Genomic DNA, 14,083 nt, shown 5'->3' with positions numbered 1-14,083 from the left:
TCCTTGGCGACCTCACCTACTCCCATGATCTGACCATCTTCTCTGTGCAGACAACTCCCAAATCTACAACTCAGCCCTGGCATCAGTCTGGTGTTTTCAGCTGCCTTTTGGATGTTTTCGCTGGGAGTTTCCAGTCGTGTTATACAGTAAATCTGAAAACAAGCTCTATTTTTCCCCTCCGAACCAGCCCTGCCTTCTGATTTCACAGTTTCTATCAACGTCAATTAGATCTATCAACATATCCTGCTTTCCTCCTTTTCTTTCATTTTCACGGGCTCCCCCGCCCCTTCGGGCCCAGTTATTTCTCAGCTGGAGCCTTCACACTGGCCTCCTCATTGGTCCCCTGCATCATCCTCACCCTTTACACTGACGCAGACCAGTCTTCTCTGTGTATCACTGTGACAGTGCTAGCCCCTCAGCAGAACTTGCAGTGGCTTCCTGAAACAGGTGCCCATCAAACAGGTGAAGACGCTTTGCCTGGCATCAAGGACCCCCCTCTCTGCCACCTCAGGCCCCAGTTTCTTTCTCCTCATATTCAAATCCAACCAGACCATCCCTTCACTGCCTCCAAATGTACCCCCAGGGACTTGCCCTGAGGGTGCCTTTAAACCAGACGAGCCCAGGCACACAGCAGCCAGTGGGCACCTCACGAGGTGTCCTGCCCCGGGTCTCAGTCTTGTCATGGCAGCAGTGCTGAGTCTGCTCTCCTCCTCTCAGTCTGTTTTTTTTTTTTTTTTTTTCTAACTCCTGCTTTCTTCTGGCATCTCCCCAACTCTTGGCCTTTCTCTCCCACTTCCATCCAGTCTCCCATGTGCCCCTGAGTCCAGATCATGCCCAGAATGCCCTCTATTTCCCCAGGTCTCTAGTGGCCCCAGGGAAGCTCATCACTGCAGCACCTCTAACCCCCAGGACCCGGCATGGGGCTGGCTCCCCTGGGTTGGGCCCCAGAAGGGGGTGGATGCCAGGATTTCCTGCCTTGGCATCTGCTCCGGCAATTCTTTCTACCTGAAGTGGATCAGGCCCCCTCGGCCCTTGTCTTGTCGAAATCCAAGCACCCTTCAGGCACCACAAGTGGCCCCTCTTCAGGAAGCCTCCCCAGTCCTTACCTGCCCTGATGGTCATCTCCCTCTGTGACCTCTCCTCACAGCACTGGGCACCGTGCTATATTCTATCTCTGGTTAGTTAGTTGCGTATTTATCTCGTCTTGTCTTTCCTACTACAAACTCTCTGAGGGCAGACATCTGACTCATCTTTGATCTCCCACGACCTAGGACAGCGCCCAGCCCATCATAAGTCATCGGTAAATATCTGTTGAACAAGAATGAAGGGATGCTTTATTACAGTTTCCACAAACACTGTTTAGTGGAACACAAGTGGGCTCATAAGATATTAATTGATATTTCATGACCAATTGAGTTTGGCACACGAATTTTCCCATAGAGAATCACATGCTCATAAACCTGTAAAGGCTCTGATAAGTCCTGCAGCAGAGAAGCTTGTGTAATGATGATTGACTTGGCAGATTAGCAAATATATTTGAGTACAGGACTTAAAAAAGAGACAAAATATACAAACAGCTCATACAGCCTAATATCAAAAAAGCAAACAACCAAATCAAAAAATGAGCAGAAGACCTGAACAGGCATCTCTCCAAAGAAGACATACAGATGGCCAACAGGTACATGAAAAGATGCTCAATATCACTAATTATTAGAGAAATGCAAATCAAAACTGCAATGAGGTATCTCCTCACACTGGTCAGAATGGCCATCATCAAAAAGTCTACAAATAAATGCTGGAGAGGGTGTGGAGAAAAAAGGAACCCTCCTACACTGTTGCTGGGAATGTAAACTGATACAGCCACTATGGAGAACAGTAATGGAGGTCCCTTAAAGAACTAAAAGGAGAGTTGCCATACCATCATGCAATCCCACTCCTGGGCAAATATCCGGAGAAAACTCTAATTCAAAAAGATACATGCATCCCAATGTTCCTAGCAGCACTATTTACGATAGCCAAGACATGGAAGCAACGTAAATGTCCATCAGCAGATGAATGGATAAAAAAGATGTGGCACACACACACGGGCGCACACACGTACACACGTGGACAGAAGCGTCATGAGGCAACTGCTTGCAGTGTGCATGTCTGGTTGCCCAGCCTCTCCTTAGGGGAGGGTTTTGCTCTGTGACACGATCAACATATGATTTCCGGTTTTCTTTCTTTTTTTGTTACCTAGTGGATGAGGGTGCTCTTCACTTCCCATTCACCTTTATGGGAATGGACAAAAGAGGGGTGAGGTGTGCAAGGGGGGTGGAGGCGGAGGGCAGGGAAGAGGACTCACCCCTGTGGCTTTCTGTTTAGTGTAGGCGTATTTGTCCCGAGTCAGTCTTTCAAAACGGTAAGTGGGAGCGAATGTGATTTCTTCCTCCTCTGCAACCAAACAAAACCATGGTTTCAGTTTTGATTTCCCATGTTTCACGTCTGGCCAAGTTTCCCTCTTTTCCAGGCATAATCCTTCCCCCGGTGAGGATACTTGGGAAAAGGGGAGACAGAATGCTGGAGGGAGAGGGTCCACGAGAGAAGGATGGCAGTTCTCACCGAAGTGCAAGAAAACCTTCTGCTCCTTTCTCTCCATGAGCAGCTGGTCATGGACCAGGAGGTCTGCGTACTGCTGCTGCTTGATCTTCTGGATGATGGTTTCTGCCTCCTGGAGCAAAGACACGGCCAAGCCACTGGTGAGACAACACTTTCACCAATGTGGTAAGAGGCACATCGCCACCTTCCTGCCTGGCGCGCCAGGACCCGAGTCCCCGAAGCTGCACTAGGCCCTGGTCCCAGGGACGTTGGGCTGGTGCTTATTTACACTCCACCGTTTTATACGGACAACCCTGCAATCGTAGTGAAATATCAACTCAGTAACATAAGCTCCTGGCTATTCTAACTTTACAGAGGGATACTATTTTTGTGTACCGACTTCTAGCATCATTTTTATAAGGCTTCCCTAGATGGGTAGGTATGTCTCCCTGGCTGTCTGTTCTCTCTGTGAGACAGCCTGTGGTAAAGCCATGAAAGGATCTGAAACCCCAGCCCCCGAAGCTATGGGCACTGGGCCTCCGTGATCCGGGCTCGGACTCCGAGAGTCGGTGTGGTATCGGTGGGGTGTGCCGTCCTTGGAACCCAGCTGTCCTCTCTCCTGAGACTTACGTTGCCTACGCTTTAGCGAATGCACCTGGCTGACCTCCTGGGGAGTGAATGGGTGGACGGTCCCTTAAACTGTGAAGGGTCAGGATTTGTGGGGCCTCTGTCCACCCCTCTCCCCTCTGCCTGCTCAGTCAGGAGGGAGAGAAGGAAAGTTCCCGAGGAGCACCCTGTGAGGGAGGGAGTGGCCGGGGAGGGGGAGGGGGGCACAGACGGGCCCTAAAAGCCGCTGTGGCAGCGACAGGCCGAGGAGGCCGAGGGATGTGGGAGGGCTGGGAAAACATCTGGGAGGGGAGTCCGAAGGCCCGAGTTCAATCCCAACTGTCAGAGGCCTGTAACCGACCCAAGGCCATTTTCTCAGGCCGCCTGTGCTCCAGGAGCCTCTCTCCCCTGTAAAATCAGGTCCATTTCTGCCGTCCCCTCTCCCCTCACAGACAGCAGTGCCAAAGTATTCCTGGTACACAAGGGCAGACGGTTCTCCTCCCATGCCTGGCTTCTGCCCCATCTTTCAGGAGCAACTGAGTCTCACTCCAGGTGTGTCCAGGGGCCATGCCTGCCCACTCCCTTCGCAGGGAATCTTTTGCCCTCCCTGAGTGAGCAAGGCCATCTGTGCCACGTGGGCCCTCTGACTGCTGCTCATTGGATGGGCATCCAACTTCAGGAATGCCTTCCTCAGGCTGCCCGGTGACCCGTGATCTGGGGAGAAAATGGAGCTGGTCTCTGCAGACTTCAGCCTTTACTGGGGACCTGGGACTGGCAAGTCGAGGGGCCACTGCTGGTTAGCTAGAGGATCAGAGCGGCAGACAGGTGGTGAGATGGGGTGGCCAGGGCAGTTATGTGGCAAGTAGGTGTGAGTAGAGGCCAGCGGTAAAGAAAGGCAGCTGCTCCGTAATGGGACCAGTGTCGAGTCCCGGAGGAGTAGCTGCCTTGGCCCAGCTCGGTCATGTGTCTCCCTGACCCTCTGCCCTGAGCTAATGCAAGGAGCCTCTGTCCTGCGCATCCCCAGCCCCAGGAGGACGGCCCCTCACCCAGGTGGGCAGCTCCACGCGGTAGTTGAGATCCCCGAGCCAGAAGAGGTGGGTGAAGCGGTGAGTGATGTTAAAGGGGCTCAGCTTCTTGTCTCCCAGAGCCAGAAACCGGAGAATGTTCATATAGTTTTGGTTTCGCCTAATTAAACAAAAAAGCAGCCAGCTTAGCACAGGGGCATTGGTTCCCTACTGCCTGTGCCAGGAAGTCAGAGGGGACATGTCGGGGAGTGAGACTGAAATCTCCAGCCCTGTGGCAGCAAACCACGCTTATGCAGCCCCTGGGCTGAACTGGGAACGCAGGGCGGGGCCCCGGGAGCATCCGCTCCGCAGGGACTCGGAATCATCAGTCTTCTAGATGGCCGTCTGCACGGCTGGGCCACCAACAGGCAAAATGCCCATCTGTAAGGGCGCCCCAGATGAGGTTTTCCCTTGAGAAATGGAGTGGTGTTTAGGTGTCTGCTGGGTTAGTGACACGAGGAAATGTCTGTTCCGTCCTTTAGGCAAGATTCAGCCACACGTGGATGTAGCTGCACTTGCCTTTGATGAGAACACGGGAAAAGCCCTTAGAGGCCGACCGGACAGGGTCCCAGCCGAGGGCTGAGCCGTCCTTCTGGTGTTTAGAGTTTGAGGTCTGTCTGGGCAAATAACCCCAATCCCTGCTCCTGGGGGATGAGTTCCATTACCTGAGTTTCTTTTCGCTTCCGGAAGTCAGGTGGCTGTTGACAAACCCCAAGGAGGTTCCATTGAACATGAACGATACCCCCACGGCTCCCTTGTTCCCTAAAGGGAGGGGGAGGGAGAAGTCAGAGCATCAAACAGGGAAAGCTGCCAAGTGGGGGGAAATCAAGGTGAAGCAACGCCATTCGTCAGGAGGGAGAGAGCCGCTGCGGGAAAGTGGAGGCCAAGGAAGAGAGCAGAACAGCTTCATCTGGGGCGGGAGATGGGACAGGTGGTAGGGACTGGGGGGCGAGATTCCTCCAGGACAACAGGAAAATGGGATGAGCGGCCAGCACCTTGGGGTTCTCGGCAGGGCTGAGGGAGGAGGCTACTGGTGTTAACTCATCTTGGCATCTCCCTCTAAGTGTGGGGGTGGGGTGGGGTGTTAGTTTCTCCACATGCCCAAGCAGGACCATTAAAAGGAACCAGAAAGCTTGAGAAGGAGATTCAGAAAGAGGAGACCAGGGCTGGGGGGCAGCGGGTGGTGACCAGCTAACTCCAGCTTCCTGGAGAGACCAAAACCCACACTGAGACCAGTGGTCCTCAGAGTATGTTCCCCAGAACGCATCAGCACCACCTGGGAACTTGCTGGGAGCACACGTCTCAGGCCCCGCCCTGGACCTGCTGAATCAGAGCTTCACAAGTGGGAGCCAGTAATCCATGTCTAGCAAGTCCTCTCTAGGACAGGGGTTAGGCAGACACTGACCCACCACCAGCTGAGAATGGTTTTTATGTTTTTAAACAGTTGGGGAAAAAATCAAAAGAAGAATATTTTGTGACACATTAAAATTGTATGAAATTCAAATTTCAGAGTCTATAAATAACATCTTATTGGAACACAGTTATGCCCCTAGATAGAGTCCAGTAATTATGACACAGACTGCATGACCTGCAAAGCTTGAAATATTTACTCTCTGGCCTATTGGAGGAAAAGTCTGCCAACCCTGCTCTAGGTGGTTCTGACACATGCCGAAGTCTGGGAACCTGCTCCGCCCATCACAGCATCGGTGAGCGGTACGTACTGAGCACCTGAGATGTACAGGTCCAGACTGAGATGTAAAAGTGTAAAAGACACATCGGAATTGTAAGCCTCGGTAAGGAAGACAGACTGTAAATTATCTCATAAATTTTTATATTGAATACCTATTGAAATGGTAATATTTTGAACGTATGAGGTTTGATAAGATATTTTATTAAAATTGACTTCCCTTGTTTCCTTTTCCTTTTTTGAATTTGGTACTCAAAATTTAAAACCACCCAGGTGGCTGACATTCTATCTTGGACTGGATAGCAAAAGGGCCCTGGAGATCACCCGGCTCTGCCCCTTGGGACTCAAGGGGAGCCACAGCCCAGCCAGTAGCCGAGTCAGGCTGGGCCTCCTGCCCCCCCGCACTCCGCCGACCCCCACCCCGCCCTGCTCCCCTCGCCCCCAGGAGGCCCCTCCTCTCAGCTTTCTCCCCACCCTGTGGTGCGGCCTGGGTTTAAATCCCTGCCCACCACTTCCTTGTCACAGGGCCTCGGACAGGTTAGGGAACATCACTGTAGCCTCCAGAGCCCTGTCTGCGAATGGGGCTAATGACAGTCCCTGCCCACACAGGGCGCCTGTATTAAGTAATAGCCGGAAAGCATTTAGCACACGGCCTTGCACAGGGTACAAGGTCTTAGCTCTCCAAGAGGTCTTAGATCTTCTGCCGGTCAGCCAGCATTCACTGAGCTCCTGCCCTGTGCTGACCATGGCTGGGAGCCATTCTGGGGGAGGTAAGTGGGGAGACCAGCCCCAGGAGACAGGGGAGGGGAGGCAGGGGGGGTACTGGTACAGGGGAACTCCTCCACCCACAAGCTGCCCTCCGACTGCCCAGGACTCCTGCCTCCCTCTCTGGCGTTGTCCCATCACCCACTAGAGCTGAGCCCAGGGACCACGGGGCCTTGGCTTCGCTGTTCCCCCTGTGTGGAACACCCCTCCCACGAGGACCCTTCCTCTGCCCTCGGACTTGGGTCCCAATGCCCCGCTGTCAGAGGCCCCTGGACGCCGTCTCAGGTAGTACTTGGATCTGCTCTAGTCCCCACCACACACGCTTTGCCGCCACTCACTCCCGCAAGCGTCCCGCCGCCCGTCTGTCCGTGGGAGCAGGCCGCCACGTGCGGTGGTCAGGAGCCCAGGCCCAGCGCCGTGCCGGGGGGCTGGGGGCACACTCGGCTCCGTCCCGGGAACCAGGGCTGGGGCGGCGGCCGGGGGGAGGCCGGCCTTGTGTCGGGCGGTCGGGGCACGTTGCAGGCTGGGGAAGGGCTGGTGGGAGGGGGCGGGCCGCCCAGGCAGCCGGGGATCGAGGACTAGAGGAGGTTCCTGGGCAGCAGAAGGTGTGGGCTCCAGAGCAGGGCCGCTGCCACAGGAAGGAAGGGGGCGGGTGGGCGTGGACGCGGGCAGCTTGCGGTCTGTCAGCAGAAAGGCTGACAGGGCTCTTCACGTTCAACTGCAGCAGTTATTCTATTTCCTCTTTACCTCTGGGGCTCGGTCCTGTCCTTGATACCAGCCACCAGAAACCGCTGGCCTCGCCCTCAGCTCCACCCAGCCCCCGGGGGGGTGCACCTGCCCTCACGCACTCACCATCACACACAGACTGACAGACTGACACACACAGACCGACAGACTCACACACGCACACACTGACAGACTCACACACACACACAGACTGACAGATTCACACACACAGACTGACAGATTCACACACACAGACTGACAGACACACACACACACTGACAGACACACACACACAGACTCACACACACACACATACACGCAGACACACACAGACTCACATACTCTCTCTCACACACACACACTCACACTCACAGGCGTGCAGCCCTCTGCTGTTTTCAGTTCTCTGAAGCACCGTGACTGGTCCCCACAGGCTCAGCTGATAACAACGTTTCCACCTCCAACCTGAGTCTGTCTAGATCTAGACCAGGGATCATAACCTACAGTCTGTGGCCAAACTGAACCCATGACTTGTTCGTAAATACAGTTTTCTAGAACACGGCTGCACTCATTCATGTTCCTGCTGTCTGCGGCTACTCTCGTGTGTCAGCAGCAGGGCTGAGGAGTCGCACGTGGACTGAAAAGCCTAAAATACTTACTACCTGGCCCTTCACAGCATGTCTGTCAACCCCTGTCCTCGGTCCCTGACACTCAAGGTAGGGTCCGTGCGCTAGCAGTGCTGACACCACCTGGGAGCTCGTTGGAAACACAGAATGTCGGGCTCCTGCTGAGATGTACTGAGTCAGAACCCACGTTCTGCCAGACCCCCAGAGGCACTGGTGTAGACCCCGAGCACGTTTAGGCCGGGACGACCGCCCACCCCAGGTGGGACGGACACGCGAGCGTCGGCAGGCGCGAGCTTACGTGGAATGCGGCCCCCTGCTCACCCACCCCCCGCTCACCCAGCGTGTTGGCGATGCCCGTCTTCACGTTGTTGGTGCAGACGTGGCTGATCCTGTTCTCGTGCTCTGGCTTGGCCAGCACCGCTATGCGGATGTTCCAGAGGGTGTGGATGGCGACCTGGCGGGGAGGACAAGGCTGTGACCCTGGGCCAGGACACAGTGCTTGACCGCAGAGCAAGAGATTCACACCCATCCCTCACCCCAGGTGTGGGGCGCCCTGTCTGCAGTCCCTACACTTTGGGGGACTCCTAAGGATGCCTCACAGATGAGACAAAGTGTCTTGAAGATGAGAGCTGGCACTGATGAGATTTCGATGAAGATGACCTACAAGCTCAGGCAGGGAAGAGGGAGGACCCCAGTGATGAGCAATGCTCACAGACCCCATTAGTTTCTGGATACAGGTGCCCCTCTCTGGCCCTGGAAGTGGGCAGGGGGGACCACTGAGCACATTCTTACTTCTGAGATGCTCCTGGATTTGCCCAGCCCACTGCCCCGGAGTCCCACCCAGGACCGTGGCCACTGCTCACTGTTTTAAAAGTCATGCTGGTGATTTCTTGCAGGGAATGTTTGAGTATCTCCAGCCACTCCTTCTCTCCCAGGGGGTCCTCCTGGGTGCCGATCACGTAAATGTCATGGGGGATGTAATCAGCAGAGTCATCCCGCGTCTTTCCCTGCCCCTTGGAGAGAAACCAGGACGTGATCTTCTTGGGAGGGGGGGCGTTACCTTCAACAGCAAAACCCAACACCAAGTGAGTCAGAGGTACATCGGGAGAATTCAAAACAGACGTGGGGGGTGGGAGAGGTTCACATAGTCACTGGAAACCATGCAGTTCCCCCAACGAAATAGACCTTAAAGAACTAGGTACTATCATCCCCCAGGATGTAAGGGAGGGTGAGAACTCAGTTACTTTTCTTTTTCTTTAAATACTGACGTTTTAAAGCAACGCCTTTTTTTTTTTTTTTTGGTTGCGCTGCACTGCTTGCGGGATCTTAGTTCCCTGACCAGGGATTGAACCCGGGCCCTCAGCAGTGAAGGTGTGGGGTCCTAACCACTAGACTGCCAGGTAATCCCCTCAGTTACATTTCTTTGTAAAGATAAAGTTAAGGTCCAAAACTAGAAACACCTGAAGATTCCGTAACTTGAACTAGTAGCACAAGATGTCAGACACTGTCCTAGTCTCTGGGGCTTTAGTGATAACTGAGACACGGGCCTCGAGTTTACATTCCATTGGTGGTGAGAGAACGCTGTAGGCTGGCAAGTTTAGCATGGAGGCTTCTAACCCACGGTTAGGAGACAACAGTGCCTTCATTGCACAAGAGAGATCTCAGCCGAAAACCAAGAGATGTGTGGGAGTTAGCCAGAGAAATGGAAGAGCATGGAGGCCCACCTAGTGCGATTTCAAAAGCTGAGCTGAAACAGCTCAATAAAGAAATGATGATAAAGATTTATTTCCCTCAAAATGCCCTTGGAGGTTGAGTAAACTTTTTTCTCAAAGAGATAACTTTCTTGGTTCGCAAGTGCCAAGAAGCCAAGAACTGGAGGGACCTGACTGCCGCCGAGCTCTGCTCCCACTGTGGCTCAGGATGGGAGCACAAACCCTGAGGCCTGGTGGTCTCTGCTCGGGGAGACCCTCGCATGCTGCCCTGGTGAGGCAGGGCCCTGGCCAGCTCCTTCCACGCCGTGTGAAGGGCACCCCCTGCAGTTGTGCACCTGGACGGCCTGGACCGTGCCCAGCCAAATCTAAGACGTCCAGGCTCGCAGAGGGAAAAACGGGAAGGGGCCGGTGCCCACGTGCATGAACCCCCAAGCGTGAGAGCTGAGGAAATGAGGCGGCCAGTAAGAAACACTGGTGGGGAGAGAAGGATACAGGAACTGGGCAAGGGTTCTACTTCAGCGCTGCCGTGGCCCCTGGAATCTCTGGGCGTGAAGGTCTGGGGAGACTGGGTCTGGTGGAATCGGGGTGGGCAGCTCTCCTGACTTCCCTCCTGGAACGCCAGCCCATCCTCCACCAAGCGACAGGCCAGGAGTCCCATGTTGCGTTTCTATTTCGGACTGTCCCCCTCCCCCTCCACGAAGGGCTCCTGCTCAGCCTCTTCCTCCCGGGGAGCTGCTGGGTGACACTGTGCTGCATTGGGAGGTGGTCCTGACTCTGCTCCAGACAAAAGTAGGCGAGACAGAGGCCCAGTCAAATTCAAATTTCAGATAAACAATGGATAATTTTTAGAATAAGTATGTCCCATGCAATAACTGTTTGTCTAAAATTTAAATTAACTAGACATTCTGTATCTACTTAAATTTTTAAAATTTCTAGCTGAATATTTACACTAAATAATTATTTAGTGTAATTCATATTAGCATAAAAATTTGTATTAGCATCTAAGTATATACTGTGTATATTTAGTACAATGCATATTTGGTGCATATTTGCACTTACCTCTAGCCAAAGAGTTATACTAAATAATTATCTAGCATAATTTATATTCAGTGTAATATATTTATATATTTAGTATATGATATATACTTAGTATATATTAGTATGTAAATATATATAGTATATATATTTAGCATAATATATATTTAGTATGTATGTATTTATTTCTAGCTAAACACCTATACTAAAAGATAATTTGTTGTTTATAGGAAATTCAAATTCAACTAGGCATCATCTCTCTTTCTCTTTCTTGCTCAATAAACCTGGCATCCCAAATCAAAAAGGGAGTTCTTCCTTCCAGGACTGAAGCCCCTTGGCAAGCTGCCCCGGGCTGGCAGGTGCCCAAGAGCCTCTTCACCCATATATTCAGACTTTCCAGTTTCGACAAGCAACGTAACCCATTTCAGCTGCACTTGGGGTATGAGAATCCCAGGGCTTGTTTCCCTCACCCCTTGTCTCAGGATGGGTACCCAGGTCTCGGGACTGGGGGTGGGGGGGAGACAGGCAAGGATGCTTGAGGCGGCAAAGCAGAACCCCAGGGGAGGTGCCTGGAGGCGGGGTGGCATGTGGACCCACCCATGTTCCAGGTGCCGATGAAGATGGTGATCATGTCGGGCTCCGGCTGCTCTGAGTGCTTGTTCTTCATCTGTTGGAGGAGCTGGCAGAAGCCTTCTCTCTTCTAAGGATTGAAGGGCAGACAGACTCAGACAGGCCTCTGCCTCCCCGCACATGATACTTTCAAAGGACTGGTCAGCTTTGAGAAAACTGAGGGGAGCGCAGGTCAGTGTGGACTTCCAGGAGAGCCATCTGGAAATATGTGTCCGAGGTCTTAAGAGAGCGGCTTCTCTCAGACCCAGCCCTTCCACTGCAAGGACCTGACTAAATCAGGGACTGTTCGAAGACCCGACTACATCGTGGGGACTGTAGCAGAAAATATTAGAAACCTTCGTGTCCAGTCTTAGGAGATGAATTACTAACTGTATTATGGGTCATCCATATGCTAGAAGACCACAGGTTTTAAAAATTGGGGGACAGAAGTACTTCATCAACAAGGGCAGACGGTCAAGATACCTTGTTTAGTATGAGAAACCAGTTGACAAAACACTATGAACAGCACCACTGTATTTGTATTAAAAAAACACAAACAAAAACCATCCTGAAAGATAGAGTCCAAGGATTACCAGTGGTATAGGGCTGTTTCTATTTTAAACTTTTTGTTTATCTGTATACTTTTTCACTAATGAGAATTAGATTACTTATGTAATGAAAGAAAATTTAAATCAAAGAATCTAATTAAAAAGGAAAGAACACACAAAGGCTGCCGTAGCTTTCTTAACAGCCTTCATTTAGTTGTCCTGGGTACACAGTAGGGCACAAAGTAGACGTGGCCCTCTCGTAGCTTACAGTTCAATAGGGCAGGGTGACCAAACAAGCATGCCCCCAGGTTTTAGGCTGTACCATAGGAAATTACCAACATTTGACTGTCTCAGACCTACGTAGATGGCAACGTCACATGATTCAATCTAATGGCAAATCCAAGTTCCCTCGAAGAAAGCAGCTCACGAAGAACTGTGATGGCTGTCTTTATGGAAACCTGCTTTTAGTTACAAATGGCTCCATATTCAGCGCCTCATCCTTCTGAGCTTGCGGCAATGAGCAGAACTGGGTTTTGGACCTCTGCCCACGTGCCCAGCACGATGCCCAGCCAGGTTTCTGCCTCCCCCCACCTGTCTGGCCCCCACTTCCTTGTTTTTCCCAGTTCCTTCTCTATCATTCCTCCCAGTCCTTTTCACCCTCTCAGCCAGTTCTGGGCACCCCTGGACCCCCCATTGGCCTCCCAGCAGCCCACCCCTGCCACACAGGTAGAAAGAGCTGGGTCCCGGCACTCGATGGGGCTGTCCCTGTGAGCCTATGATAGAAGCCCTGTCCCTCTGCCATGGTGCCGACACAGCCAGCCAACACCTCACGTGCTGGGAGCTCTCTGTGCCCTGCCTCATCCGAGCCGTACACTGCAGGATAAACAGCAGGGCCGCAAGGGTGGGTTTCAGCCCCTTGTTGGCATGTCTGAAGTGAGGGATAAGGTCACAGAGACACCGTCTGTACAGAGGCCCACCACAACGCCCAGCTCCCAAGTTTCTCCATCTGCCCACACACCTCTTATTCCAGCAGCCAGGCCTGGCAGGGACTCTCACTTCTGCAGAGTGGGGCAAAGTGTAGAAATGGAGGGAGCGCTGGTTGAGACTCAGATTTAAATCTGGGGTGCCCCTGAGGGCCTCCGGGTGCATGCCGGGGAAGTTCAAAGCCCCTCAGTGGGGCTCAGGGCTAGTAAGACGTGGATGATAAAGGACGCACTCTCTCAGGGGCAGGCGTGGTAGCAAAGGGAGAGGATGGAGCTGTGATGCTTGAATCCCAGTTGGCCTGGAACGCACCCCCTCAGCTTCCTGCGCTTGGCTTTCCCAGGTGGGAAATGGGTTGTGAGAGCTGAGTGAGCCCATGGTACCAACTTCCAGGCACACAGCAAGCCTCAGAAATTGTGCATCCCTCACTCCCCTCTTGGCCCATCTTAGTGGTTTGTTGTCACTTACTTTGGAGTCAGCAAAAACATACTCCTTCCGCAGAGTCTTCTCCTTCTCTGTTTCCACCAAAATCACCAACTTGTTCAGAAACTTCTGAGATTTGATGAGCTGCAGGACTGAAGAGGGAAGAAAGTTCATCTTTCTCATCATCACCCAATATGCAGAGCCTCCACTACACTCTGGCACTTGAAATCCTGACTTTTCCGAGTCCAGGCTGAGCCCCAGATCTGTGTCTGGTCTCCCAGATCCTTGCTCCTCTTACAGGGAGAAGCTCATGGCTGGGAAGGGTGGTGCCTGGAACAGGAAGGGTGGCCTGGCCGGAGCAGAGACAGTGTGACTGTCCATCTTTTCAGCTCCCTCCCTCTCTCCCTTCCTTCTCTCTCTCTCCTCCTCCCTATCTCTTTTCCTTCCTTTCTCTTCCCCCCTTCCCTCTTGTGCTTTTGAATTTATATCTAAATGAAAAATTAAATATTTTTACTTCTATCAACGACTAAAAGACTCAAATTGTTCTACAAGATTTTTACGAACAATTGCACTCCCCAACCCCACCTCCCTCCAATGTCCAGCTCCCTAGAGGCAACCACTATCAATTCTTTTAGTGGATTCTTTTGGAGTTTTACTTCATGACTCTAAATACGATGCTTATATCGCTACTTCCTGGTGTTTCAGTCTTAGGTACTTCCTATTATAT

The 14,083-nt window shown here is 52.4% G+C and overlaps 1 protein-coding gene across 1 annotated transcript in view; it reads right to left on the bottom strand.

The window, feature by feature from the left end:
* Positions 1-14,083, bottom strand: part of INPP5D (inositol polyphosphate-5-phosphatase D) — a 131,291-nt gene that overhangs the window by 24,713 nt on the left and 92,495 nt on the right. The window contains exons 10-17 of the mRNA XM_065880214.1: positions 13,402-13,508; positions 11,393-11,495; positions 8,912-9,108; positions 8,385-8,502; positions 4,913-5,009; positions 4,230-4,368; positions 2,602-2,710; positions 2,345-2,433 (exon numbers count right to left, since the gene is read on the bottom strand). Of these exons, the coding sequence (XP_065736286.1) occupies positions 2,345-2,433; positions 2,602-2,710; positions 4,230-4,368; positions 4,913-5,009; positions 8,385-8,502; positions 8,912-9,108; positions 11,393-11,495; positions 13,402-13,508 (959 nt within the window). The remainder of the gene's footprint in view (positions 1-2,344; positions 2,434-2,601; positions 2,711-4,229; positions 4,369-4,912; positions 5,010-8,384; positions 8,503-8,911; positions 9,109-11,392; positions 11,496-13,401; positions 13,509-14,083) is intronic.

The sequence above is a fragment of the Phocoena phocoena genome, chromosome 7 (genome assembly GCF_963924675.1).
Source record: "Phocoena phocoena chromosome 7, mPhoPho1.1, whole genome shotgun sequence".
In the NCBI taxonomy this organism is placed as follows: Eukaryota; Metazoa; Chordata; class Mammalia; order Artiodactyla; family Phocoenidae; genus Phocoena; species Phocoena phocoena.
The sequence above is the reverse complement of the archived record's forward strand: the minus strand, read 5'-3'. Positions and strand labels throughout refer to the sequence as shown.